This window comes from Rousettus aegyptiacus, unplaced genomic scaffold (assembly GCF_014176215.1).
Source record: "Rousettus aegyptiacus isolate mRouAeg1 unplaced genomic scaffold, mRouAeg1.p scaffold_m13_p_1, whole genome shotgun sequence".
NCBI lineage: Eukaryota > Metazoa > Chordata > Mammalia > Chiroptera > Pteropodidae > Rousettus > Rousettus aegyptiacus.
In genome coordinates this window covers 1,123,196-1,151,023 of record NW_023416284.1, presented here as the reverse complement: position 1 = coordinate 1,151,023, position 27,828 = coordinate 1,123,196, and the positions used below count along the sequence as shown (strand labels likewise).

Genomic DNA, 27,828 nt, shown 5'->3' with positions numbered 1-27,828 from the left:
GGGTGGGGCCCTCGCACACCGCACCCCAGTGTGGCTCCCTGGTCTGACCTCCGGGTTGAGGCCAGAGCCCTTCCCAGCAGCCCCTGTGGCCCCTCTGGACTGCGGCCCCACTCGGCAGGGAGCTGGCACCCCGGGAGCTGCGCTCGCCCCCTCCCCCCACGCCAAACACAGATGGAACTCCGCTGAGCAGGAGAGGGTCACCACCTCCAGGGAACCGCGCCTGCATCACAAAGGGCCCCGGAAGCCAGCTCCAGCCTCACCTGGCCCCTGAAATCACTGCTCTCCCACCCGACGCCCACCCTCCCAGCCTCTGCCATCCTGAGCCGGCCTTCCGAGACCTGCCTGCGCGTGACCGCCATTCCCGAGAGACCTGCAGGTGAGCTGGGCCGGGCCGGCGCCCTGGGCGGCACCCTGCCAACGCCCTCCACACGCCCAGCCCCTTTCCCAGGGACAGGCACGGCATTTACGTGCAGCTTCGTCTGTGCCCGGGGCAGGTGGCTGCCGACCAGGCACAGTCCCCTCAGGAAAGGACCCCATCTTTGCGGACACATCAGCCCGGACAGGCCACCGGTGGGGACCTCGGCGACCCCTTTTCTGCGTCTCTAGCACAAAGCTTGGCTTTGCCCCCAGCCCTCGACTTGAAGGTTTGTATCGCGTATGTGCCTTTTTGTCATGGGAGTCCCTAGAAGCCAGCAGGACAGATGAGGCTGACAGAACGAGCAGGCGAATTCATTCGTCCTCATGAAACTGAGATGACCGGGGGCCAGAGCCACGGACGCCAGGCCGAGGCCGGGCCCGTCCCGTCCAGGCGATGAGCTCACTCGTCCACGGTCACTCACGTGACAAATGCTGGTCGGTGCCTCGGGCTGCTGGGCACGGTCCCGTGCTGGGGCCCGCACGTGGATCCCCTGCCCCTGGCGATGATGAAATGGACATGAGAGGCGTGTGTCTGTCTGGATCAGGGCCACGGGGGCCGGGGCTGGCCGTGTGAGTGCCGGACCCGGGGAAGGCCTCGCTGCGAGTGATCTTGAGCGGGGGCTTTGGGCGAGGGCCAGGCAGCAGGCAGGGGTCCAGGGCGGGGAGGACGGCGGGGCCATGCGACAGCTGACGGACGGGACTTGAGACCTGAGCAGGCCCTGCTTCCCCTCTAGCGTGGGGCCATGTGTCAGGTGCCCAGTCTAAGGCCCCCTGTGAGTCAGGGCCAAGCGCAGGCAGACCCTCGGGTGCTGGCCCGGGGCGGTCTCAGAAGCCAGACGTCCCTGCCTCGGCCAGGACATGGCCTGTGTCCTCGAGCTTCTCCTAGATACTGGGCCCCAGGGCCCAGACACCGGGGCCACGAGCCAGTCCTGAGCGGAGAGTGGCCAGCGGTTCCCTAGGTGCCCAAGCGGCTCTCCAGGGCAGGGCTCTGAGTGCCAGCAAAGGAGGTGCGCGCACGCACGAGTGCACACACACGCACACACACACGCTCACGCCAGTGCATGCACGCGCACGCACACGTGCTCACACGAGTGCATGCACAGCCACACACACATCCTCACGCCACCCCACGCACAGGAACACACACACTCACACCAGTGCATGCTCACACACGCACACAAAGGAGCACGTGCACTCTCATACACATGCATACTCACACAGTGCACATTCGCTCATACATGTGCACGACTCGTATGCAAAGTGTGTGCTCGCGTGCACGTGTTTACACGCATGCACATGTGGAGCACATGCATATGCATTCCCACACATACAGTGCACTCACATGTGCACGGCATGCAAGTGTGTGCACACATGTTTGCATGCATCCGCACGTGTACATGTACACCGCTCACCCATGTGTGCAATGCACACTCATGCACGTGCACTCATGCACATGTGCAAGGCTCACATGCAGATGCATACACACATGTGTGAGAGCACATGCACACAACTCACAAGCACCTGTGTGCATGCACACACCTGCATGTGCATGCGTGAGTGTGCCCCAGGCGGGCTCCCCTGCAGTAGCCCCTCAACAAGCAGGGGAGCTGGGCCTCCTGGGTCTGGCACAGGGACCGAGCTGTGCGCAGAGTGGTCCCCAGACCAGCCCCCACCAGAGCGGGCTGGGAGAGGCCGACTTCTGGAAGAGACTGGGGTGCCCCCGGCTCCAGGGGGCCCCAGGCACTCGGCGCCTCCAGCCCAGGAAGGGTGTGAAAACACAGACTCTGGGCCAGGTGTGCGCTGGGCAATGGAGAGAGGGACCCAGCACCCCGAAAGGACCCGGCCCTTGCTCCCAACCAGCGTCCGGCCCTTCCGGCCTGGGGCAGGGCCTCGGAGGCTCCGCAGCGCACCTCCCCTGCCCCGGGTGGACGCTGCCGCTGCCCTTGGCCTTGCTGTGGCTCAGCTGTGCTCCGGCCCCTTCTAGAGACTTGGCGATGGGGAAGCCGGAAAGGCCGGTGGGGATGGTGGAGATGGCCCGCCCCGCAGGGCAGAAGCGCCCAGGCTTCCTGGAAGGAGGGCTACTGTTCCTGCTGCTCCTGGTGACAGGCGCCCTGGTGGCCCTGGGCTTCCTCTACGCCGACAGCAGAGGTGAGTGAGGACGCCCCCTCCCCCAGGCCCGTCCCCCCAGCACCCCGCTCTCAGAGACTCACGCCCACCCGGCCTCCGAAGGGTCTGCGCGGCCGCCCCCGGAGGAGCCGGCCGTGCCAAGTGGGCAGGCGGGGTCTCGCTGGGCACCGGCGGCTGCGGGGCTGCGCTGCGGCCTCCGGAGGGTCACTGACCTGCGGGGGGCGCGGGCCCCTTCCAGAAGGCTCTGCCCGGGCGCGGGCTGGAGCGCCGCTGGTTCTGCAGGCTCCGAGCCCGCGGGCCCCGGCGGGACTGCCGCGCTGCCGCACAGCGGGCCCCCCGCCCCCTCGCGCGGCCCCCTCCCCTCGCGGCCCGAGGCGCAGCCCCGCCGCCCCGCGCGCTGCAGTTCCCGGCCAGCCCAGCAGCAGGAGCCCGCGCTCCGCGCTGGGGACCCGGCGCCTCCTGCCGCCGCCATGGCCACCGCTGGCGGCCTCTTCCCCTGGCCCGCGGACGGCCGGGGTCTCGGGGCCTCGCGGCTTCTCCAACACACGGCGGGAGGGAGACGGACTGGGGTCCCGGAGAGGTGGGGGCGAGGCCACCCACTGCCCTGCGGGAACACCCCGAAGCGCGGCGTCCTCCGCTGTCCCCCACCAGGCCGCGTGGGGGCGCAGATCAGGGGCCGAGGCGGGGGCTCACCGGAGGCACCTGGGCACCGGGCGGCCGGGTCAGCCCCCGCTGCGACCTGCTGGCCTCTGGTGGCAGGGAGGCGTGTACATCAGGCGAACACCTGCCGGCAGGTGCCGCGTGCTCCTGCCGCGACGGGGTCTCACGACTCAGGAGCGTCCGCAGAAACACTCACCTCTCTGTACTCCCGACAATCGGGCACCTCAGCCTTTATTACTAGAATGTCCCCTCACGGGCCAAAGCCCGTCCCCACCGCTGGGGACCATCCGCATCCATCCCTGCGCTAGGCCGTTTCTGCGAACCAGGAGGGGCGCAGCCTGTGGATGTGGTCGGCACCCCCACCCCCACCCCCACCCCCCACCCCCCGCGAGGCCGCTGCGCCCTCCCGCCCCTCCTGGTCCGCTGCCAGGATAGACAGGCGCTGCCAGCGCCACGGGCCACCCGTGGCCCAGAGACCCCTGGGGAGCCCAGACGCCGGGAAACCTCTGTTCAGGGTTCCCCAGGCTCAAAGCACGCGGCTTAGAGGCCTCCTAGGGACAGGGCTGACCCCACCCACCCCAGCTCTGGGTGCAGGGGGGCCCCACCCTCGCCTGGGTGGTGCAGAGCAGCAGAGACCGCCAGACAGGAGGGCGCTCCCTGCCCAGCCTGCCTCCCCCTCTGCACCGTCCCATGCACCCTGCGCCCCGGCGCCCAGAAAGGACCTCACGGCCTCGCTGCTGGTTGGGCTCGTGGCGGGGTTTATGTGCAGTGTTATTATCTAAGGATTTTCTCATTTCCACTCTGAGTTTTTGACTCATGAATGATTTAGAACTCTCTTATTTTTCATTTCCAGATGCATGGAGATTTTAAGTTACTTTTTACAAATTGGTTTCTAACTCAACTGCATTGTTGTCAGAAGCCACGGCTTATGGGGTGCGGATTCTTTGATGTTTGCTGAGGCTTGTTAAGGACTAACAGGTGGTCAGCTTTACAAGTAACCCAAGTGTGCTTGCGGAGTACGCCGGCCCCTAACTTAGATGAGTGTGGAGATACAGAATAGATACAAACATAGATATAGATGTATCCGTTGGATGAACCAAATCTACGTGTTTGCTTTTTTAATTTTCTTGACTTTTCAATTGTTGAAAGCTGTGTGTGTTAAAATCTTGCCCTAGAGAACTATCCATTTTTCCTTGTAGTTATGTCCGGTATCAACTTACCCATTCTAAGGCGACATTATGATGCGAGTACAAATTTAGAATTCGCATACCTACCAGCACATATAATTAGGTACTGACATTCTCTATCTCAACCATGCTTTTTGCCTTAAATTCTGTTTTGTTTTAAATTTTTGTGTCTAATATGAACATAATACATACATCCTCATTAGCATTTGCTTTGTCTCTTTTTCTATTCTTTTTTGTTGAAATTTTGTATCCGTAGTTTTAGATGTGTCTCTTGCAACAGAAAATGGCCCGGCCCTGACGTCTGTCTCTTACCTGGAAGGTCTAGGCTCTGCGCTTGCTCCGATGACTGGCACGTCTCCCTCTTGCCTTCTTTTGGATCGAGCTATTATTTTTTCATTTTATTGTCCCTCAACTAGCTTGGGATTTTTCTCCTCCTATCCTTTTTGTGGTTACCTTAGCTTCTTTTGTTTTAATATTTGTTATATTAAAAGTCATAGATAAATCCTTTTCAGAAAATCAAACGTTTTTGTAAAATTACAGTGGGAGATACAGTCCTCTGCGCTTGCTCCCGGCCCCCCTGGAATTCTGCTTCTCAGACGCAGCCCTGTTCATGGTCTGGTGCAGACGCTGGCAAATCTGGCCCACTGCCTGCTTTTATAAATAAAGTTTTATTAGAACACAGCCACGCCATTCATTTACATGTGGTCTATGGATGCTTTCATGCTATGAGAGCTCAGTGAATGGGTGAGGCAGTTCGTATGTGGACCAAAGCCTAAAATACTCGCTTTCGGCCCTTTACAGAAAAATCCTGCCGGCCCCTGGACTGGAGTGCCTTCTCGTGTTCTGAACTGGGTCTGGGCCCTCTGTCTTCATTAGTGTGAGGTCGCGGGCGGCACCCGAAGGTGTGGTGATGCCTGGCTTCCCAAGTCTGACAGCCTGGCCGGGCCGGCCCGCTCCCTCGCCTCGCAGCCAGGTGGCCCTTCACACCTCTGGGCCTCAGTTTCCTTATCTGTATGAAAGACTATCACGTAGTGCAGCCTTAGGGGCTCGCTCGAGTGTTCAATAATCTGACGTACCAGTAACACCTAGAAAAGCATCTGGCATGCTGTTCACGGTCTGGCTGAATGACACCCCCCAGACACCATGGTCGCCCCCTCGCCGAGGTCCTTGCTGGGGCCCTGAACAGTGGGCCGCCCCGCCCCCCCCCGCGCACCTCTTCACCATGAGGGGTGCAGCTGTGCATCCCCTGCGTTAGCTCTGCTGTGATTCCTGCATCTAACCACCAGCGACACGTCTTGCTTTGGGAAATCGTAGCCACGACCTTGTGCTTATGTCTCCCGCCCGATCTCCGTTCTCTCCTTCGAACGTTCTGATTACGCGATCGCGGCCGCGCTCAATGTTCCTCACTCCGCCCTCCGCGTCATTGGGAAGCATTTCCATCTCTTTGACTTTGCCTTGCATTCTGGGTAAATTCTTCAGAACTGCATTCCAGTTTACTGAATCTCCCTTCGGCTCTGTTACGTCTGCTACTTAACCCATCCGTTTTGCATTTTTAAACATTAAATCCCAGCAACCATATATTTTGTCGTCGTCGTTTCAAGAACTTTCGGTTGGTTCTTTACAAGTGCTTCTTGCTCTTGTTTTCAATTACTTTGTTTCTTTTACTATCTCGAGCATACCTGGGTTATTTTCCGCATCAGCTAGCGATCGCCACCTTAAAAACCACCCTAAAACTCAGGGGCATAACACGGCAACTGTTTATCGTGAGACGCACCCACGGGGCGGCTGGGAGCAGCCGGTCTAAGTCTGGCTCGGTGTCCTATGTGGACTTCGTCCCCCTACGAGGCCCAGCAAGCAGGCGTGGGCAGACCCCTCTCCTGGCAGACGCTCGAACGGGCCGGTTAAAGCACACAGGCCTCTCAGGACCGAGGCTCCCAAGTGCATTAAGCCATTTGGCTTCATTCTAGTGGCCAAAGCAAGACACAGGGCAACCCCACAGTGTGGGGGGGGGGGGATATCCTGTGCCCCTTTGGGAACAGCTCCAAAGTCACATGGTCAGGGAGTGGATGCAGAGAGGAGCTGAGATTTGGGACCCCCGACGTCGCCTTCCACACGTCTGGCTCAGATAACTCCAAAATACGGAATCCGCGGGACCCTCGGCCGTTAGTCGCTTCTCACTCCCGGAAGCTCGTCTCGTCATAAACGTGAATTCACGCTGGCGCTGGCTTTCCCCGTGGGGACCCCGCGCCCTCTGGGGAACACGTGTGCGTGTGGAAACACGTCTGGCGCTGCTCGAAGTTAGGTCCCCGGCCTCGGGCTGCCTCGCCCACACGGCCACCGACCTCACGCGCGCGGCGAGGAGCCCGCGGCGAGCACTCCGCAGGGACCGCGTCCCTCCCCGCGAAGCCCTTCGCAGGCCTTTTTGGTTGTGTTTTATTTTGAGAGAGAGCGAGAGGAGAGACGGGAAAGGGAAAGAGGGAGGGAGAAGCAGCGGCTTGTTTAAATCGAGGCTGGCCTTTAGGAGAGAACAAAACTTTCAGGGGAAATGTCGAAGTTGTTTTGTCGGTGCAGAGTCTTTGTGGAAACAGTGCCGAATGGACTCGAGCAGATGCGAAGGGCCGGGGCGGACACCGTGCCGGTTGGGTCTCCCGCGACCGCCTCCCTTCCAGAGATGGAGGACAAACCGCCTTGGGCCGTTTCCCGCCGCCTCGCGGAGCAGGAGAGCGAGGCGTCGTTTCTATTTCGCATTCGCCTCGAAAGGGCTTTGCCGTTTTGCTTTGTCTCTTGCTGGAGGAACAAAGATTTCGAGGGAGACTTTGGGGCCCGGCAGCCCACCTTCTGCGTCTGGCGGTGGCGTGGGTCAACGCCCCACCCCCCGTCGGGGTGTCCTCGGGGAGACGGGAAGGGCGAATCGCTCGAGCTTCCGTGATGATGGGGCTTGCAGGGCAGCGTGGGGAAGCGGGGCTCGGAAACACGGCCTCGGGAGCCCACGGGTCCGCAGGTGACTGCCCCAGCTGGGCACCCGGCGGTCTCACCCCAGGGACGCCCCTCCCCCATCCCCGGGAGGCGGTGGTAGCCTCGCCGGGAGATGCGGGGACTGGACGAGGGCGTGGACCTGCCTCCTCGGTGGTGGTCATTTGCTCTGGACGCGTCTGACCAGGCTGGAAGCAAACTCATCGGAAGCATCGTTTGGGCCTTTAAAACACTGCATTCACCCCGTTCCCCCGCATTCCCCCTTTCTGGGCTCGTGACCCCCTCCCGCCCCTCTGGGTTTCCAGCTGCTTTTACCTTCTCTCCGTGGGAAGGCGTTTCTTCCGCATTCGCTGCGGTGCGTGTGGTGGAGACACATCCTCCGCCCGTGATGAGAGGCCAGCCGCCTTCCTACGGTCATCACCCCCGGATGCAACGCCTCCTCCCTGACCGCTCCCGGGGCGCGCGCGCTCTCTCTCTCTCTCTCTCTCGTCCCTTAAGACTTCGGCTGTGATGTTGCTGTGTGTGTAGGTTTCTTTGTATTTTTTCCTGCTTGGGACACGCAGCACTTCTTGGATTTGCGGGTTCGTATCTTTCATCAGTTTTGAAACCTCCTTGGCTGTTGCCTCTTCGAAGATTGCCCTGACCCACGGTGTCTGTCCTCTGGGGCTCCTGCTACACATGTGCTAAGCCACCGAATATTGTCCCCCCCCCCCCCAGCCTCAGATCCTCTGTTGGAGTCATTTTGAAACTAATCTAAAATGTTAGGGAGCAGTTTTAGATTTAGGACTATTGCAAAGGTAGTGCGGAGTTCCCACACGCCCCGCACCCTGCCGCCCCGTTACTGGCACCCGACATTGGTGCGATACATTTGTCACAGGGCCCGAACCGACCCTGCTCCCCTGCCGTTAACCAAGCCTGCGCCCCGGGGGCCCGCCCGTGGCCTTCTCTGCCCTAGGAGCCCGCCCCGCATTTAGGTGTCAACGCTCCCGGGCTCCCCTCAACTGAGACGGTTTCTCAGACGCCCCTGTGGTTTTTCCTGTTTGTTTGTGATTGTGACACTGTGACGAGGACAGGCCAGGCGTTCCGTAGACGCTCAGGATCTCGACTGGGATCCGTCTGGTGGTTTCTCATGATCATCTGTACTTGCAGCAAGCCAGACAGCAGGCGACCCCGGCATCTGCGGCTCTAGGCCTTCGCCACTGGGACCCGCCCCGCCTCCTCCCCCTGCTCGTCCGTCCCCTTCCACGCCAACGGCGATAAGCCCGGCCGCCTCGTTTCCGATGGACACGGGTGGTGGTTTCAGAACCGGTACATGGGTCCCGCAGGAAGCGTCGCCGCCTGGAGCACAGCACGCAGGTGCAGCGCCGTCAGGCTCCAGGCTCGCCTCGCGTCCAAAGCCACCGAGGTCAGGCCCTACCCACCACCCCATCACCGAGGTTATTCACACAGTTCTCGCACGTGTAAGATTCTCGGGCTGCGTCTCCTCCGAGGATGCCCTGGCCTCCCCAGCAATGGTTTTAGGTTTTGCATACGTGAGGTTCGCTCTTCGTGCCGCAAAGTTCCCTGGGTTTTTACACATGCCTCGTAGATTACATTCACCATACAGAACAGTTTCGCGGCCCTAAACATCCCTTCCCTTCACCTGCCCTGCACCCACCAACCACCCCTCTCTGCGCTCCGGCCAAGCTCCCGGCAATCGCTATTTACTTTCTGCGCAGTTCTGTTTTTCCGGAATGTCGCATAATGGGAATCGCACTGTGGGCAGCTCTTTCGGACCGGCTTCTCTCACTTAGGAATCCGCACTGAAGACTCGTCCGCGTCTTTCTGTGGCTCGATGGCTCATTTATTTTTGTTCCTGAATTGTAATTCCATGGTATAGTTGTAATACAGTTTATCCATTATTCTGCTGAAGGACCTTAGGGCTGTTTCCAGTTTTCTGAAATGATGAAGACAGTTGCTGTAAAGATTCTCGTTCGGATTTTTGCATAGACGTCAGTTTTCAAATCAGTTGGGCAAACAGCTCGGAGCAACATCTCTGGGTCATATTGCACGACTGGGTTTGGTTCTGAAAGAAACCGCCAAACCGTCTTCCCAGGCGATGTCCCCACCAGTGGGGCACGACAGTCCCCCTGCTCTGAACGTCCCCGGCAGGCGATACCATCGGGCTTTGCTGGCTATTCTAGTAGGTGTGCAGTGGGACCTCACACCTGTCGTTTTAGTTTACGGTTCCTTGGCGACAAGCGATGTGGGGCACCTTTCCACACGCTTACTTTCCAGCTGTGTCTGTCTTTGCGTTGGCGGCCTAGCTTCGTATCTTTGGCCCATTTTCTAATCAAGATGTTTTTCCCCACTGTTGAGAGTCGAGGCTTCTTTGTATCTTTTGGATACAAGAGTTTTGTCAGATGTACGTTTGCAAATATTTTCTCTCTGTGTGTGGCTCATCTTTTCATTCTCTTAACAAGTCTTTGACAGAATAGAAGTTTTTCATGTTAACTGAGTCTAAATCATCAATTATTTTCTTTCACGGATCGTGCGATTTGCGTTGTATTTTCTAAGTCATCACCAGGTGCAAGGTCATGTAGATTTCCTCCTGTTTTCTCCCCGGAGTTTTACGGCTTTGCATGTCATGTTTACTCTGTGGCTCACTGGGTGCTCACTTTCGTGTAAGGCGTCAGGTCTGAGTCCCAGCGTCCTGGTCCGCTCCGGCACGCGGTGTGCACTTTTCCGTGGGGAACATTCCTGGGTGACTCTCCTGCCTCCGCCGAATCGCCTTTACGCCTTTGCCGAGGACCAGTCGCCGGCGGTATTCGCGTGGGTCCGTTTCGGGCCTCTTAGCTCTGCAACACGGACCCTCGCGTCTCCGCCGTCCTGACCTCTGGCAGCCTTAGCGCACGCGCAGAAATCAAGTCGCGTGTCTTCCAGCTTCGTTCTCTTCGTCCAGGCTGTCCCTGGGGGTGTGGCCTTTTGAGGTGCCAGGTCTAGTCTCTCGTCCCAAGGTTCCGGGCTGCTGAGGTCGGCAGACAGCGCGGGGACCCGGCACCCACATACCTCTGCGCCCGTTCCTGGTCCTGGTCCGGGGACCGCACTCTCCTCTCCGAGGCTGGGGGCTCGGGTTTGCCCCGTGCGCGCGCAGTGCCGTGCTTCTGCGTCTCCACCGCACGGGGGCTCCCGGGGGCTCCTGGGGGGTCGGGTCGACTCATGCCGAATCCCCGGGGCCCAGCGCCAGGCGCGTGTGGCTTAGTGGGTGGATGAGGGAGGCACAGCGACCAGCGGTGGAGAGAAACCCCCCGCCACCCCCGCCCCAGACCACGTGCCTCGTGCCCGCCCCTGCCAGTGGCCGGACCCGGAGAGTGCCCCCCGTTTTCCAGGCAGCCCACACCCTCTGAGGACTCTGTGGCCAGCCCCGTCCCCTCCCTCCCACCAGGCGTCCGCAGCCTCTCGGTGGGGAAGTTCGGCCGCGGCGGGCTCTGAAGGTGGCGGGGCCTGGGGTCCCTCTGCCTTTGCCTGGTCCTCCCCTCCCCTGCCTCGTTCCTCTTCCTTCCTCTCCCTTCTCCGAGTCCCCAGTCCACCCTGGGGGACCCTGATGCTGGCCAGGCAGTGCCCCTCCCACGTAGTGCATGAGGGAGGGAGGGTGGCTTCACAGTGTCACCAATAGTGAGGGCGGGGGCTGGAGCCAAGGACGGCCAGTGGGTCAGAAAGCGACCCCACAGCACACCCTTTTCCCTAAGGAGCCCATTGTCCCTGCCTTGGCAGGACCTGGAGAGCTGCCCGCCCTGCATGAGGTGGGACAGGGAGTCGGAAGGACTTTCTGGAGGTGCGGGGGGGGGGGGGAGCCTTGCCTCAGGAACCTTCTGGGGGCCCCAGGTGGGGAGGGCCTGGGAGTGGGCTGGCAAGCCAGGGCAGCTCAGAGATGGCTTGTGCTGCGGTCCCCGTGTGCCCGGTCCCTGGTGACCAGCCCTGCTTCAGAGGGGAGGGGCTGCACCCCGAGCAGGGAGCCGGGGAGCGCCCCGGGACTGCAGCGCCTCAGGAGAACGCCAGTGCCCGCCGAGGCGCGGCCGGAGGTGAGGGCTGAGTGCTGTGTTTCTCCCCAGGGAGGCAGCTGCCGCTCCTTACTGGCCAGCTTTGCTTCTCGCAGGAGGAGAAGACCCCTGTAGAACGAGAACCCCGAGGTAGCCCTGCCACCCCGTCAAGCACACCCCTCAGGGGCCGTGGGAACCCGCCTCCCCGGCGCTCGGCGGAGGGCAGGGAGCCCACGGCCCAGCCGGTTCATGGCAGCGGGTGGGCGGTGCGCGGGACACGCGCAGTCCCGTGGGGAGAGAGGACAGTGGCAGGGTCGGGGCCTGAGCACCTGCTGCGGGCCGTGTGCCCCCCGGGTACCGGGAAGCGGCACGAGTCGCACCGCGCGCGGGGCTCGGACGCTGCGCGTGCACATAACCCGCTGGCGCCGGGCGCGCAGAGCCCAGCGGCGCAGGCGGGCTGCCTGCAGGAGCTGCCCCCGCCGGGGTGAGAGCTGGCTGGGCAGACAGGGCTGAGACAGGCGGAGCGCGCAGCGCTTCGGCCGCGAGGGCCTGGGGCCGCTGCAGGGTCGGTGGAGGCGGGGGGTGTGAAGGCGCCCAGGTCACTGCAGGGGGCCATCGGAAGGAGGCTCACCCTCTCTCAACACCTCGGGCCACGGGGCAGCCCTCTGGACTTGCCCTCAAAGCCCCAGGCTGGACCTCCCACCGGGGCTGGGGGTGGTGTGGAGGCGCGGCCCCAACCGCCCCCCCCCCACCTGTCTCACCTGCGCCCACCTGCGCCCACCCTGCTTCTGCGCGCGCTCACTCTGCTTCTTGCCTGCCTGCAGCCATCAAACCGGCCAATGAGAAGGACGAATTGTGCACCACCCCCGGCTGTGTGATGGCAGGTAAGCCCCGCCCCCACCTCCCTTGGCCCTGCCCAGGGGCGGGGCCCCCGAGACGGTGGGCAGGGCCCAAGACAGGTGGGGGGAGGGAGGGCCAAGACGGTGGCGCGGGGCTCCTGAGATGGACGAGGGTGGGGGGCGGCCCCGAGACGGGGCCCAGGCCAGTGGCTGAGGGGCTTTGGGGCTGGTGGACCGGCCGAGAACGAGGCCTTGCAGCGGCTGGAGGAAGCAGGTTCGGGCCCGGGTTCTCCCTGCCCCTACCCAGCAAGCCTCCCCTGCCTGCTCAGGCCCCTGTCCTCGCTGGACCCAGGGGCTCTCGTCTGCATTTATATTGGAAAGAAGGCCACGCAAATGCACACCCGCAGCCACGTTTTGTCCCAGGGCTTTCTCTTAAACTACTTGTATATTTAAAAAAAAACAAAAAACAAAAAAACAAACGAAACAAAATAAACAGAAATAGTGAAAATACTGTGAGGAAACGCGAGTGAGGAAACTCAGAAGTGTGGTTTTTCTGCCCACGCTCGGACGGTGGGTGCTCGTGGTGGTGCTGCCCGCGAGGCCCCAGCCAAGCGGAAGAGAATGGGGGCCCCTGGGTGGAGGGTCCAGAACGGGGGGTGCAGCCGGGAACGGCCCCCACTGTCCCTGCACACTCGAGGTACAGGCAAATTCATCTCCTCTAACAGAAACGACCCTGGAGATGGGTAAGAGCTGCCCCTCCCCCCAGCCCGAGGACACGGGCTCCAGGGACAGTGGGGGCAGAAAGGGTCAGGCTAGGAGCTCCTCGTGGATCAGGGCCACCAGCCCCTCCCCTCCACCTGGAGGGTCAGAGAGGTCACAGGGTTCACAGTCATGTGGCTCATCAGTGGTGGCCCTAGACGCCCTGCTTCCGACCTCACTGAGGGTCAGGGCAGGTGACAACAGCTCCCGAGGGCATGTGGCTCCGGAGTGATTTTCGGACAGCCCTCCTGGTGTCCACAACTGGGTCTCCCCTCCCCCAACCCCTGGGGCCGAGCAGCCTCCCGGATCCTGCAGAACATGGACCTGCAGCAGGAGCCCTGTGATGACTTCTACCAGTACGCATGTGGGGGCTGGCTGCGGCACCACGTGATCCCCGAGACCAACTCGCGCTACAGCGTCTTCGACATCCTGCGCGACAAGCTGGAGGTCATCCTCAAACGTGAGCCAGCCAGGTCTCGGGGCGGGCCCGGGGAAGATGGGACTTCTGCCCCACCCAAGGGCAGCAGCGGCGTGGGGACGGCCGGCTGAGCCTTCCTCTGTCTGGCCGGCTCGAGGGAGTGGGGCTCCCGCCGGATAAAAGCCCAGGGGCTGCAGAGGGACCACCTCTCCCTGAGAGTGGTGAGCGCGTGGGGACCTTTGACCTGGCCCCCAGCAGCCACGTAGGCCTCCGTCCCGCTTTCTCCTGGCCCACAGGGGTGCTGGAGAATTCCACCAGCAAGGACCGGCCGGCCGTGCAGAAGGCGAAGATGCTGTACCGCTCCTGCATGAACGAGAGTGAGTGTGGGGTGCCCCTTGCAAACAAGGGTGGGCGCCACCCTGCATGAATGAAAGTGAGTGTGGGGGTTCCTCCCCACAGAACGAGAGTGGGGTGCCCCTTGCAGAATGAGAATGTGGGGGTAACCCCTACAGAATGAGAGTGTGAGGTGTCCCCCTGTAGAACAAGAGTGTGGGGGTACCCCCTGCATGAACAAGCGCAGGTATGGGGGTGCTGCCCTGCCAGGACTGGCTCTGCTCCAGGCCGCCTGGCCCCTGCAGTGTAGTGTGGAGGAACGGGCCCCGCTCAGGCCTCAGGCCAGAAGGGCCGTGAGCTGCGCACCCCTCCCCCGGCCACTGGGTGCAGGCTCCCCACGGGGCACAGGCTTATGGGCAGCTGCTCCTGACCCCACTCACTCCTGAGCCCAGCGCAGGCCGCATTGTTCAGCAAGAGGACAGCAAGAGGCCTGCCTGGGAGCCCCAGGAAAAGCGTGTGCCTGTGTCTGTGTATGCATGTGTGTGCATGTGTACGTGTCTGTATGAATATGTGTGAATGTGCGTGCATGTACTTGTGTATATGCATGTGCGCATCTGTGTCTATATATGTGCACGTGTATATGTGTGGTTATCTGTGTGCATGTGTGTGCATGTGTGCACGTGCCTATCTTTGTGTGCATGTATTATGTGGGTTTATGCATGTGTGGGCACGTGTGTGTATGTGTGCATATGTGTTCATGTGTGTCACTAGTGTGTGCCTATTTGTATGTGCGCATGCATGTGTGTTGTCTGTGTGTATGTGCGTGCGTGCGTGTATGGGCGCATGTGTGTGTGCGTGTATATGTGTGTTCATGTGTGCATGTGTGCGTGTGTGTGTGTGAGAGCATGACTCCTGACACTTACTAAAGTGGGCTGGCAGACGACCCGGGCCATCCCAGTCGGCGTGGGGTCCACTGGGTGGGGTTTTACGTGGGGAAGAGACGTGTGCTCAAGTCCAAGTACAGCCTGGGCAGGAGGGGGCCACAGCTAGGAGCGGGTGTCAGGAATGCGGGGGATTCTGGCTAAGCCAGCAGATCGGGATTCTTGGAGGCGGCCAGGGTCAGACGTCACCTGGGGACAGTGGGGGATGAGGGCGCGGACCAGATGTGGAGGGTGGAGAGTTCTGGGTAAAGCGACTCAGCAGGGTTCTCGGTGAAACTGGGCTTTATAGGGAAGGGCACAGACGGGCCCAGGAGGAGGCTCAGGCTGAGGGAAGTCTGGTCCAGAGAGAGCCTGTGTGTGTGTGTGTGTGTGTGTGTGTGTACGCCGCCTTTGCAGTTGCCTGTGTGTGTATCTGTGCCTGTGTGTACACATGCCCATGTGTGTGTGTGCCCATCTGTGTGCGTATATGCCTGTGTGTGTATACATGTATGGGCATATATGTGTATTTGTGTGCATGCCTGTGTGCATATGTATATGTGTGCTTGTGTGTACACATGTGTACACACGCCCATGTGTGTGCACACCTGTGTGTGCATGCCTTGCATGTGTATGCATGTGTGGATATACACCTGTGTGTATGCATGCCTGTGTGTTTATGCCTGTGTGCGCATGCCTTGCATATGCATGCATGTGTGCGTATATGCATGTGTGTGCATGTGTGTTTGTGTATACAGATGTGGGCCTGTGTGTACATGCATGCCCGTGTGTGTTTACCTGTGTGCGTGCCTTGCATGTGTATGCACGTGTTTATATGCCTGTATGCACACATGTATGTTGTCTGCTTTCTCGGTACTTCGGTACCTATGAAGGGGACTTACACACTTGGGGCCCCACTCGCCAGCCCCTTTTTTGCCCCCACTTGGGGGCCTTGGTTCTGGGAGCCAGTTTCCCCTCCCTGGGGTTCAGGGCTGGCTGGTCTCCCAGGGGTGTCCTGGGGGGGCAACTTGTTTCTCACGTACCTGCCAGCGTGGCCCATTGGGGCCCTAGCTGTGTGGAGGTGCCGCCATGAGCCCCCAGCTTGCACACACCCAGGCTCATCTTGTTTCCTCCCCATGAAAACTGAAGGTCAGCCGTCCAGTGTGGCCAGCGCCCACCAGGGGGAGGAGACTGCCCGTGGTCTCTGTCGTACAGGGCTCTGGCCCCAGGGACTGAGTGTAGGAAGGACAGTGGCCAGACCGCGTGTAAACACACAGCTCTGACCCAGTCTCCACGAGGAAGCCAACCCGGCAGCTCAGAGAGCTGGCCTGGCAGCCGAGCCAGTGCCCCTGCAACAATCAGCCGAGGCGGCAGCTCCCCAAGCCCTGTCCCTGCTGCCGAACCAGGGCCAGCCGGAGGGGCCACGGGGGCCACAACCAAGCACGAGGGACGTGGCCTCCGTCAGTGCCTCCGGCTCCTGGGCGCACGCCCCTTCAGGGCCCGCTGGAGCCCCTTCTCCCCAGGGAGGCTGCCCCGTCCCCTGCCCACCCGGAAGCCCCGCTCTTCTCGTCCGGGGCCTCCCCGCGGTCCCCGCCCTCTGCATTCCCACCTTCACTTATCTGCGCCAGGTTCTCCCGAGCTTCCTGTCGCTGCCCTGGGAAGTGACGTTTTACGCTCTGTCCAGTGCGTTCGGTCTGCCCCATGCTGGAGCCCCATGCGGACCGTCCCCCACCCCGTGCCAGGCCCCCCAGTGTGTCCCCTGGGCAGCTCTGAGCTGGTCTCGGCTGCAGGGCCTCCCTCAGGCCGGCTCACCCGCCACCGCTCACATGCTGAAGGTCCCCGCAGAAGGTGCCCGGCCCGGCCTCCCCGCAGGCCCTCTGTCCTGCTGGTGCCTGTGCCTCGATCAAGCCCCACGCCCCCTTCGCGCCCGCGTCCCGTCTCTGCTCCTTCCGGGCCCTTCCGTGCCGCAGAGTCTGACGGCGAGGTTGGGCTCTGAGCCGGGCGCGACACATCCCCGCGGGTCTGTGTGCTGGCGGGTGTCACACCCACCGGCTGTCTGGGCGGGTGACCGCCCACTGCCTCCCTTGCCAGGTGTGATAGAGAAGCGAGGCTCTCAGCCCCTGCTGGACATCTTAGCGGCGGTGGGAGGCTGGCCAGTGGCCATGGACAAGTGGAACGACACCGTAGGTAAGGCCGAGGCCTGGGGGCGGCCGAGCACAGACAGGGGCCCTGGAGCCGAGGCCTCCCAGGCCCGTGCTGGGGACTGTGCCCAGCAGGAGGTGGTCTACCCATAGCTGGTCCCTCCCAGACCCTAGGGAGGACTCGGACCCCGGCCCTGGAACCCAGGGATCCCGGCTCCGGGCGTGGGCTCTGCATCCTGTGCTCTGGCCCAGCCCCACATCGGTGGGCGGGCGGGGGGCGCACCCACAGCTGGCAGCCCCCCGCACCCTGCTGCTCCCAGGGCCCGGCAGTTCCCTGTGGCCTGCCAAGGCCTGGGTCCCCGAGGCCTGGGTCCGCCATGCGACGAGGCGCCCGGCCGGCTCCAGCATCGGGCGCTGCACCCCCAGGCCCCACCTGGGAGCTGGAGCACCAGCTGGCCGTGATGAACACGCAGTTCAACAGGCGCGTCCTCATCGACCTCTTCGTCTGGAACGACGACCAGGATTCCAGCCGGCACATCATCTACGTACGTGCGGCGCCCCGCGCCGGGCCGGTCCTCGCCTGGCTGGGGCTCTCGCGGCTCAGCCGGGACAGGGCCAGGGCCGAGGCCCGAGGGGTGGCTGAGCCCAGGCGTGGCCCCCGGGCCTGCTCCAGTCCACATCCGTGCTTTGGGGGCCCGGCTGCCGATAGCCCCCGTCCTGATCAGACGTCCCGGTGCTGAGCTGGCTCTCAGGACCAGCTGTCCCGCCTCTGGCGCCCGGACAGGAAGCCTGACCTCGAGAAGCAGCCCTGGCTACAGCCAGAGGCCAAAGGGACCCGTGTGGCAAACGCACACCCCTCCCTGCAGAAGCCCACGCCCCTCCCCCCATGGCCTGCTGCCCGCCACCGACCACTCACCCAGCGGGCACCCACCCCAACATCACCCCTCTGGGTCCTGGGGGGAGGGGAGGGGGCTGCCACCCACCCCGGCCAGGCCCAGAGTCACAGCCTCTGTGTCTGCAGATTGACCAGCCCAGCCTGGGCATGCCGTCCAGAGAGTACTACTTCCGAGAGGGCAGCAACCGGAAGGTGAGTCCGGCAGACGGGCCCCCCGCCCCCGCACAACCCCGCCCCCACGGCTGGACGGCTTGCACCTGCATGGGTGGGGCCTGGCGCTGGGGACGAGCTTTGTCACCATTCACGCTGTAGGAGTGTCCCCAAACCCTCAGGGACAAGCTCGGCTCAGCCCGGCAGCCCCGAGAGGCACACCCTGCCAGGCCCACGTCACTGGCCACAGCAGTGGCTTCCTGCGGGGCCCCTGGAGGGCTGGACGTAGGCACCAGGGCCCCGGGCCTCCCCGCTTGGCCATTCTGCTGCCGCCTCCAGGGAGGAGAGAAATAAGGAGCCCAGCAGTGGCGGGCAGGACCGGGGCCAGCCAGGGGCAGAGTGAAATGACCCACAGGCAGGCCGGGAAGCAACATGGTGGGCCTCCTGGCAGAGGGGGCCGTGAGCCAGGCAGTGGAGGGTGGGGCCAGCCAAGGGAAAAGACGAGCGTGGTCAATAGCGGGGCTGGAGAACCAGGCCAGGGACCCACCGCAGGGCAGCAGGGTCTGGGCGTCTGGAAGGGCTCGTACCCCACACCGTGGGTCGGGCCGAGCAGCTGCAGCGGCCCCTCTGGTTCCTGCCTGCAGCCCGGACGGCCCCCCCAAGTGGGGCACGGAGGCGGCAGGTCTCGGTGGGGCCTCCCTGGGCTGAGGCAAGCGTGGCCAGGGCAGCCCGCCCCTCATGTATCCCCGGCACCCGACAGCCCTGGACCTTTGCGAAGCACCTACTGTGTGCTAGCGCTTTGGCTGCAGCCGCGCGGTCCAGCGGAATAGGCCCCGTCCCTGGAACCTCGGGGACATGGGTCACACGCAGGAAGGGGTGAAATGGGGCGCTCGGCCGTGAGCTGTCTGGGCATGGCCTGGGCACGGGGCCCAGGCACAGGGCGCCCATGGGCGGTGCACCCAGGGGAGGGTGAGTGCCAGCCGAGGGCCGGGCCGGGGGGGTGCCACAGCCTGAAAGCCGCCCCGCCTACTGCCTGCTGGGGCCTGCTCTGTGTCACGCGCCCACCCCCCACAGAGAGCTCCGTGGGGGCCCAGTCTGCCCAGGCCGCCCCACTCCGTGCCGCGTCCTCTGGCCCAGGTGCGGGAGGCCTACCTGCAGTTCATGGTGTCGGTGGCCACGATGCTGAGGGCCGACATGAACCTCCCCGAGAACAGCTACCTGGTGCAGGAGGACATGGCGCAGGTGCTGAAGCTGGAGACGCAGCTTGCAAACGTGAGTCCGGCCCGCGGGGGGGGGGGGAGGCCCTGGGCCCTGGCACCGCCCCTCGTCACCGCTGGCCCCCCACCCGGTGCAGGCCACGGCCCCCCAGGAGGAGAGGCACGACGTCACCGCCCTGTACCACAGGATGGAGGTGGAGCAGCTGCAGAGCAAGTTCAGCCTGAAGGTGAGGCTGCCCCCCCTTCCTCCCCGCCTCCCCCACCGCCCGGTGCCGCCAGGGCAGACCCCGGCCCCCCCCCGCCCCTGTTCCTGCCGCTCCCATCAGAAATGCGCCCGACCCTGAGCAGGCAGCCATGTAACTGGCCACCAAACAGGGACGCCTTCACAGCACGCAGCAGGTGTCCACCCCTGGGCTGTCCGGGAGCGCGGCCATCCCGCCTGTGAGGTGGCTGCTGTGACCATCTCAGCTTTCTGAGCAGGAAGCGGGCTGAGAGGGCTTGTTAACACGGCCGAGTCAGGGCTCTCTGTCCCCAAGTGCTGCTCAGGCCCCCAGCACGGCTCTGGCCACATTTTGGCTGCCTGTGGCTGAGGAGCGTCCCCTCCCCGCTGTCCGGTGCACAGGCGCGGAGCCCGCAGGAGGAGCAGCAGTCTGCCTTCTCGCCTCAGGCAGCTGGGGTGGGTCAGAGGGCGGAGGTCAGGGTCAGGCCCGGGCCCAGGGCGAAGGGAGCAGGGCGGGCTCCTGCCTCTTAACCAGGTTTAAGAGTCCACTTCATCGACTTACGGAGGACGGGCCCAGCTGCCCTGCGTGGCCAGTGTCCTTGGTGCTGCTGAGGAATCTTTGCCCCCTCAAGGTCGCTTAGGTCTATGGTCGGCCCCGTAGGGAGCAACGTAGGGATCGTTTCTGCTCTTCCGTACAGAGGTCGGGTGACCCGGCACTAGTTATGGAAGAGACCCCCCCCTCCACTGCTCTGCAGGCCACCTGTGTTTACAGGTCAAGTCCGTGTGCGTCATGTAGTGTGTCCACACGAGTCTGTGTGTTGGGTGTCACTGTGTGTGTGCCCCTGTGTGTGTGTGTGTGTGCGTGTGTGTGTGTCTGAACACGCTCTGTTCCCCTGGTCTCGTTTCCCACGACCCGGCCGCCCGCCACCACGTGGCTGCAGTAAGGATGAGTCTCTCTGCTGCCAGTGCGCAGACACTGCCCCGCACACATCACCTCTGCCACCTCGTGGATCCTTTCAGATTAGACGCACACAAAACCACAGCCTCCGTGAAAAGAAACAGTTTTATTTCTTCCCTGTCAAGTCTCACTGACTCCACTTTCGTTGATGCATCTCACTGAACTGGCTCAGACGCCCGGCCCAGTGCGAGGTCACGGCAGCCGACCACGCGCTCCTGAAGCTGGCCACGTGCCACGGCCACGTGCCACGGCCACGTGTCGTGTCCGCTGCCACGGCTATTCAGATTCCTTGTATCAGATTATGGAACTTGCCTAGTTCTAATCCGATAAGGAGTTTTCATCGTGAGTAGATGGCTACTTTGACGAAATGCCTTTCCGCATCTACTAAGATCGTCATGATTTTCCTCCTTTATGGAGTTATCCAAAGAGATTGTCCTCCCTTATTCAGAATATATTGATTTTTCAAATGTTACACCAAACCTGAATTCCTTGAATGAATCTAACTTGGCTGTGACATGTTATCTATTTTACCCAGGTCTGGATGGATTCTGGTCGCTAACATTTTGCTTATAGTTTTTGTTGTCGGGGATCACGAGACTGGCCTACTATTTTCTTGTAATACCCTTACTTTGGTAGGAAAGTCACTCCTACCCCGTAAATCAAGGCGAAAGGAGTTTCCTTTTACTCTTCTCTGGGAAGTCTCAGTAAGCTGGCAGTCACGTAGTATCCACTGGAACCCAGACAGGTCGGGGAATTTCTATGTGGGAATATTTCAAATTAAAGATCCGGTTTATTACAAATAAGACCATATTTTCCATGTTGTCTTTAATCATCTTTGCTAAGGTGTGTTTTTCCAGGAGTCTCTCCATCCATCACATTTACGTTTCCAAATATACCGGCAGGACCTCTCCTCTTTTCCCAGTCCCTAGGCTCCGTAGTGATGTCGCCCGTCTCTTTCCTGGTTCCGATCACCTGTGCAGGTTTCGCGAGCATTCTTGGGCGGGGGCTGTGTTTCTCGCAGGCCAGGCGCTGTGCCTCCCTCTCTCGCCTCCCCTCCTTCCCCAGGGATTCAACTGGACTCTCTTCATACAATCCGTGCTGTCCTCTGTCAAAATCAAGATGCTGCAGGGTGAAGAAGTGGTGGTCTACGGCACCCCCTACCTCCAGAACCTGGAAGACATCATCGACCTCTACTCAGCCAGGTGAGGCCCCGGGAAGGTGGCAGGAAGCGTCCTTGCCCCTGCTCTGCCCCCGTCCCAGCAGCGCCCCCTCCCAGGGAGAGACCACGGAGCATCGGCTCCGAGGCCCGAAGGACATGGAGAAACGCATGTTAGCTAGCGGCCCCTGGAGCCTTTCCTCAGAGGCACCTCGCGCGTCCGGAGGCAGACGCACTGTACCCACTGTACCGGGGTGCGTGGGTGGGGGCCGTCCTGGAGGTTTTCCCCACCACCCGGACCCCCCTGCTTGGAGAGCAAACAGCACTCGCCTGTCCCCGCCCGGCCCCGCGGCCGCCCACAGGACCCTGCAGAACTACCTGGTCTGGCGCCTGGTGCTGGACCGCATTAGCAGCCTGAGCCGGCGGTTCCGGGACGCACGCGCCAACTACCGCAAGGTACGTGCAGCCGCGCGGGGGCGGCCGCGACCCGGCCGGGGCACCGGGGTCTGCGCCACGCAGGAGCCGCGGGCAGCAGGCAGCGGGGGGTGGGCAGCAGCCCCGAGATCTGCTCTTTCGGGACCAACAAGCCTGGCGTGAGGGCGGGACAGCCTCTCCCGGGAGGTGACGCTGGACACCTGAAGGGCGATGCAGGCCCGAGGCCGGGACGGCAGGTGCAGAGGCCCCGGCCCGTGGGGGAGGGGGCAGGGGCGGCCATCCAGGCAGAGCGTGGGTCACCGCGGGAAGGCCTCCAAGTGCGAAAAGCCAGGACCGGTCTGATGTGCTGCTTGTGTGGTCACTCTGGCTGCGGGGCGCGGGGTGCCCAGTGGAGGCAGGGGACCCGCGGAGAGGCCCTGCGGTCACGGCGGCTGTTGGGACAGTGACCTGCAGGGCTGTGGAGTCGGGAGGGCGGCACAGTGGAGTGAGGGCCGTCATCTGACCGGCAGGGCGCTAGACAAGGGTGTGGGCAGTGCATGGCTCCGGGGAGGTGCCGAGGTGCTGGCGCCAGACGGGTGTGGCATCTGTACCTGACACGGAGGATGAGGGACCCCGGAGCCGGGGCACTCCGAGGCCCCCACTGCCGCGGGGGCGGGGGCAGAGCAGGCGGGGCAAGTCCAGGCACCTGCTCTCAAGAGCCAGGTGGGGAGACGCACCAGCCAAGCATCAAGGAGGGAGCCGAGTCCTGGAGCTCTGAGGGAAGAGAAAGGGTCACAGTGACGTATCAGGGGGCAGAAAACCCCAAGGCCCCAAAAGGTGTGGCTGGATGCCAGGCGGAGCTCTGGGCTGAGGTTTGGGGCAGGGGCCGGATGGGGACGTTTCCGTCTTGCGCCCCTGCACCCCTGGGGAAGGATCGGCAGACATTCTCATTGCCACTTGGGTGACGAGGAAGCCGGGGCCCAGAGACCCCGGGGCCGAGCCGGACTCGCCCTGTGCTTTGGGAATGGGGCTGGAGTCCTGAAGAGCAGAATCTGGGCGGACAGCCAGGCCAGGGTGGTGAGGACGGGGGACAAGGCAGAGCTTGGGCCACGTAGGACCCCCAGGCCCACCCTGGGGTGAAGGCCCCACTCCCTGCCTGCTCAGGACCCCCACCTCAAAACTGCAAACTCGGCCTCCCCTCGCCTGCGCGCAGCATTCAGAGGCGAGTGTCTGAGTTCGTCCCATGCCCCCTACCAGCCCGTGGGCCCCTGAGTCCCAGAACCGGGAGGTGGGTGTTGTGGGGGGAGCGAAGGCACGAACGCGTGCGCGCATGCGCGACCGCCAGGCGCTGTACGGCACCACGGTGGAGGAGGTTCGCTGGCGGGAGTGCGTCAGCTACGTCAACAGCAACATGGAGAGCGCCGTGGGCTCGCTGTACGTCAAGGCCGCCTTCCCAGGAGACAGCAAGAACGTGGTGCGTGCTCCGCGACCCTGTGCAACCCCCCGCCCCGAAGGGGCACCAGCCCCCGCGGACATGGGACGGGCCGCATCACCACCACCTGGCACTGTGACTCCGGGGTCCCCAAGAGGGATCGTGTGCTCGCCAGCAGCACATGTGCACTCGGGTTACAGGAGTGGGTGGGGACACATTTCCCCTGGTGCCCACCACACAAGGTCGGGGCGGGGCAGCGGGGGGGCGAAAGCCTCGCCCATCCGCGCCTATGGCCCCTAGTAAGGTATCAGCCACCCACACCCCCACGCTGCAGGCTGCCTGGGAAGGGATACAGGTGTGAGTTCTGGGGGAGGCCCTAGGTCCCCTAGGACAAAGCACAGCGGTAGAGACCCAGCCCCTGGGTCACCCTCCCCAACCCCACGCCACGCGCTGAGAAGCCTGCAGTGGGGCCCGCGCCTCGGACCAGACCCCTGCAGCGCCCCCGGTGCTGGCGGTCCCCAGGTCAGAGAGCTCATCGATAAAGTGCGGGCAGTGTTTGTGGAGACGCTGGACGAGCTGCGCTGGATGGACGCCGAGTCCAAGAAGAAGGCCCAGGAGAAGGTGGGTGGGCGCTGAGTGCCCAGGTTGGGGCCTTGCACGCGGAGGCGGCCATTGGCCAACTTGCCCACTGCAGCGTGAGGTCAGAGACGGGGGGTAGCTGGCCCAAGCGAGGACTGTGGTCAGAGCCAGCCCTGGAAGCCCGTCCTGGGAGACCCACAGCACCCTGGGTGGGGGGCCATGGCCGCATGGAGCAGCGCACCAGCAGTGAGGCCAAGACCCACAGGAGCCCCTCTGCGCTAACGTGCCAAACAGAACCGGCTTTGCCGCCCCTCACCCCGCCAGACCCCCGGCGGGCCTCCAGGTGCACCAGTTGTCCTGGGGCCGAGCCCTTCCACATCCTGTACCCATTAAACCTCCTCGTAGCTGCAGTGAGGGCCCGAGTCCCTAGCCCCTTAGCCCCGGACCTGCACGGCGAGGGGCAGAGCCAGGATCCGCGGGGAGGGGCAGGCGCAGCTGCAGACCCCACCTCTCCTCCCAGGCCATGAGCATGCGGGAGCAGATCGGGTATCCCGACTACATCTTGGACGAGAAGAACAAGCACCTGGACGAAGAGTATTCCAATGTGCGCCCCTCCCCCAGCCCCACCTGCCCCTGTGGCCCATGCGCCCTTGATTGCCTGGGGCAGGCCTACGGGCTGGGAAGGATCAGGATCGGAGGAGGCCTGGGGCGAAGGAGTGTCTCAGAGACACGTATAAATGTGTAAATGTGCGGAGCCAGGTTTGGGCCCCGACCCCTCCCTCTGCAGCCAGAACCTGTTGGCCACTCAGGCCAACCCATCCACCTTTGACCTCCCCCCTCCGCGGGCCCCTGCGGACACGGCCCAAGGCCCGGCAGTGACCGCCCCTCTCCTGCAGCTGAACTTCTCCGAGCACCTGTACTTTGAGAACAGCCTGCAGAACCTCAAGGCTGGCGCCCAGCGGAGCCTCAAGAAGCTGCGGGAGAAGGTGGACCAGAACCTGTGAGTGGCATGGTGGGGGGGCAGAGGGGGGACTGGGGGCGCCAGGCTAGCAGGGGGGGAGGGGCTGGGGGCACCAGGCCAGCTGGGGGGGGTGCGGCTGGGGCTGACTCAGAATCCCCATCTCCCCCCTGGTCCTGGTCACTTGATCCCTGGACTGGCCCCGCTCCTGCCCTGGCTGTCAGTAGCACCCTGGCCACCCGGGGCATGGGCCCTCAGGGTGGTCTCTAGTCAGCCAGGTAGGGGGCCAGGAGGAAGGTTGCAGAAGAGGCTGGGTGCCCAATGACCAACCTGTTTCTCCCAGCTGGATCATCGGGGCCGCCGTGGTCAATGCGTTCTACTCCCCCAACCGGAACCAGATCGGTACGTTCACCCCTCGCCGCCCGCCCCACCCCTCCAGTGCCGAAGGTGGGCTTGCAGTGAGCAGCCCCCACCCCTCCTCCTGGGGGCACCCCCAGCCTGCTCTCGGAAGCGGCGAAGGAAGCCACTCTCCCACCTGCAGGAACCTGCCCTCCTGCCTGTGATCAGGGTGGGAGGGTTTCGGGAGAAGCAGCAGAGACGCCTTCCCTGAAGGCAGCATGGAAAGGCGGGGACACCCTGGCCTCGGTCCGGGCCCTGCACACCCCGGCCCTGCCCCGTTTTGAGCCTCAGCTTTCGTCTGTGAAGTGAGGGCGGGTCGTGATCTCTGCCCCCCAGGCTGTGGGGCTACGCTGGCACACACGAGGCGCACTCACGGCTCACTCTTTGTCCCCCGCCCGCCCTGGGCAGTGTTCCCTGCGGGGATCCTCCAGCCGCCATTCTTCAGCAAGGAGCAGCCACAGGCCTTGAACTTCGGGGGCATCGGGATGGTGATCGGGCACGAGATCACCCACGGCTTTGACGACAATGGTACGGCTGCTGCACGGCCACCGCGGCCCCTCCGAGCCACACGCCCCAGCGCTGAGCAGCAGGCCCTAAAGGGGACTCCTGTGAAGAAGCTCCTTGTCCCCACCTGCCACAGAGCCCAGCTCGGTGTCATTCCAGGGCAGCCAGCAGCCTCCACCCAGGGCTGTGACTGTCTGACATGCTGACCTCCCCCCCCCTCCCTGGCCGGGCAGGGCCACCCTGCCTGGTTCTAGTGGCCTGTGACCAGGCCCAGGGGCTCCAACTGCAACCCGAGTAGGCTGGTTCTCTCACAGAGCTTGACCACAGGCCCCTTCCGAGAGCAGCCCATGTCCCCAGGGACCAGGCCCACCCTCACCCAGAGATTAGAGTCTGGACACCAGGAAGGGCCATTGAACCACAGAGGCTCCGAGACGCTTTGAGCGGGCCTGTTCTCTGCTAACCAACGTGGGCTCTGGTCACTGAGGCCCCCCAGAGGACAGGCAGGGGAGGCCAGACAGCCCGCCTCTGTCCCCACCCAGGCCGGAACTTCGACAAGAACGGCAACATGCTGGACTGGTGGAGCAACTTCTCGGCCCAGCACTTCCGGAAGCAGTCGGAGTGCATGATCCACCAGTACGGGAACTACTCCTGGGAGCTGGCGGAGCAGCAGAACGTGAGCCCGCCCTCGGCGCGCCACGCCCACCCGAGGCCCCGCCCAGACCAAGCCCCGCCCCGGTGGGGGTGCTGCCCGCCATCCTGTTTCCTGTGTGCAGGTGAACGGCTTCAGCACACTTGGGGAGAACATTGCTGACAATGGAGGGGTGCGGCAGGCATACAAGGTGGGTCAAGGAGATTGGGATGGGGGCCTCGGCATGGCAGGGACTGCTCCCCTGTCCCTGCCCAAGCCAAGATGCATCGTGGGACCCCTGGCCATTTGCTTTGAGAGGCAGCAGTGCCCTGGGGAGCCTGCCTGGCCATAGGCGGGGATGACCCCAACCGGAGCTGAGCCCTCCACACTGATGGAGGCCACTGTCCAACCCCAAGTGAGACCGTGACAGTCGCCACACACTCCTGCAGCCTCAGGCACGGGGCATCAGGAGCTCATTCTAGGTGGGCGCCATGTGGGGAGGCTGCGTGGGCAGGGAGCCCGGCCAGTGCGGGCGCCTAGATGGCCACTGAGCAAGGTGGCGAGCCCCTGCCCCGGGCGCTCAAAGGGCCCTAAGCGAAGGGGGCAGGACCGCACCAGGCACAGGCCTTCATTCTGCCCCGGAGAGGAGGGCAGGTGCAGGCCAGCACCCCTGTGGTGCCCGCAGGCCTACCTGAAGTGGGCAGCGGAAGGAGGCAAGGACAGGCAGCTGCCAGGGCTGGATATGACCTACGACCAGCTGTTCTTCATCAACTATGCCCAGGTAGGAGCCGCGAGTCCCCTTCCCACCTGCCCCCACACTGGCTCCCCACTCCCGTCTCTGGAGGGCCTCCACCGCGGGGTACCTCAGGTGGCAAGCCGGGCAGAACCGGAAATGGCCGGTTCCTGGAAGGGTTCCTGGAGGAGACGCTGGGTGGGAGGGGGGAACCTGCTGGCTTCCCGCCCCCTCCCCAAGACACAGCAGCCTGAGACTGGCGGACTCCTTCGTGCCTAGAGAGAAAGGAGACCACTCCCCTTCCTCGATCGCTCAGGTCCCCCCTTATTCCTCGTCCATCGCCGAGGCCCGCCCCTCTCCCACACCTCGTCTCGCAGCCACGCCCTTCGTCCGCCCACAGGTGTGGTGCGGCTCCTACCGGCCAGAGTTCGCGGTCCAGTCCATCAAGACTGATGTCCACAGTCCCCTTAAGTACAGGCAAGTGGCCTCCACGCCCCCACCTCCCCAGCCCGGCCCCGGCCAGCGCCGTCTAAAGCCCCCTCTGTCGGTCCGCAGGGTGCTGGGCTCCCTGCAGAACTTGGCCGCCTTCGCGGACGCGTTCCACTGCGCCCCGGGCACCCCCATGCACCCAGAGGTGCGATGCCGCGTCTGGTAGCCAAGGCCGAGCCGCGCTGCGCGGCCCACGCCCACCTGCCGCCGCCGCCGCGGCGTCCGGTCCGCGCGGAGACGGTGCAGCCGGCGGCGCCTGGCGCGCGTCCCGCGCCCGATCCGCGCTGCGCCCTGCCTCCGCGCCCG

At 63.3% G+C, this 27,828-nt stretch overlaps 1 protein-coding gene across 1 annotated transcript; it reads left to right on the top strand.

Annotated features, from left to right (window-relative positions):
• The first annotated feature begins 385 nt into the window (after window positions 1-385).
• On the top strand, window positions 386-27,828 carry MMEL1 (membrane metalloendopeptidase like 1). The gene is made up of 24 exons (XM_036227873.1): window positions 386-644; window positions 2,402-2,565; window positions 11,456-11,533; window positions 12,208-12,267; window positions 13,280-13,441; window positions 13,696-13,776; window positions 16,741-16,836; window positions 17,217-17,335; window positions 17,812-17,877; window positions 18,973-19,107; window positions 19,190-19,279; window positions 21,296-21,432; window positions 21,749-21,842; window positions 23,146-23,274; window positions 23,755-23,853; window positions 24,332-24,415; window positions 24,708-24,811; window positions 25,113-25,171; window positions 25,577-25,696; window positions 26,212-26,345; window positions 26,446-26,511; window positions 26,986-27,081; window positions 27,434-27,510; window positions 27,589-27,828. Exons 2-24 carry the CDS (start codon window positions 2,412-2,414, stop codon window positions 27,686-27,688), a joined length of 2,340 nt encoding a protein of 779 aa, XP_036083766.1. The 5' UTR covers window positions 386-644; window positions 2,402-2,411; the 3' UTR covers window positions 27,689-27,828.

Coding starts and splice junctions, on each gene's coding strand:
- MMEL1 (XM_036227873.1), top strand. CDS start 2,412: ATGGGGAAGCCGGAAAGGCCGGTGGGGATGGTGGAGATGGCCCGCCCC. Junction 17,336..17,811: donor CCAGCCGGCACATCATCTAC/GTACGTGCGGCG, acceptor CTGTGTCTGCAG/ATTGACCAGCCCAGCCTGGG. Junction 27,082..27,433: donor TCTTCATCAACTATGCCCAG/GTAGGAGCCGCG, acceptor GTCCGCCCACAG/GTGTGGTGCGGCTCCTACCG.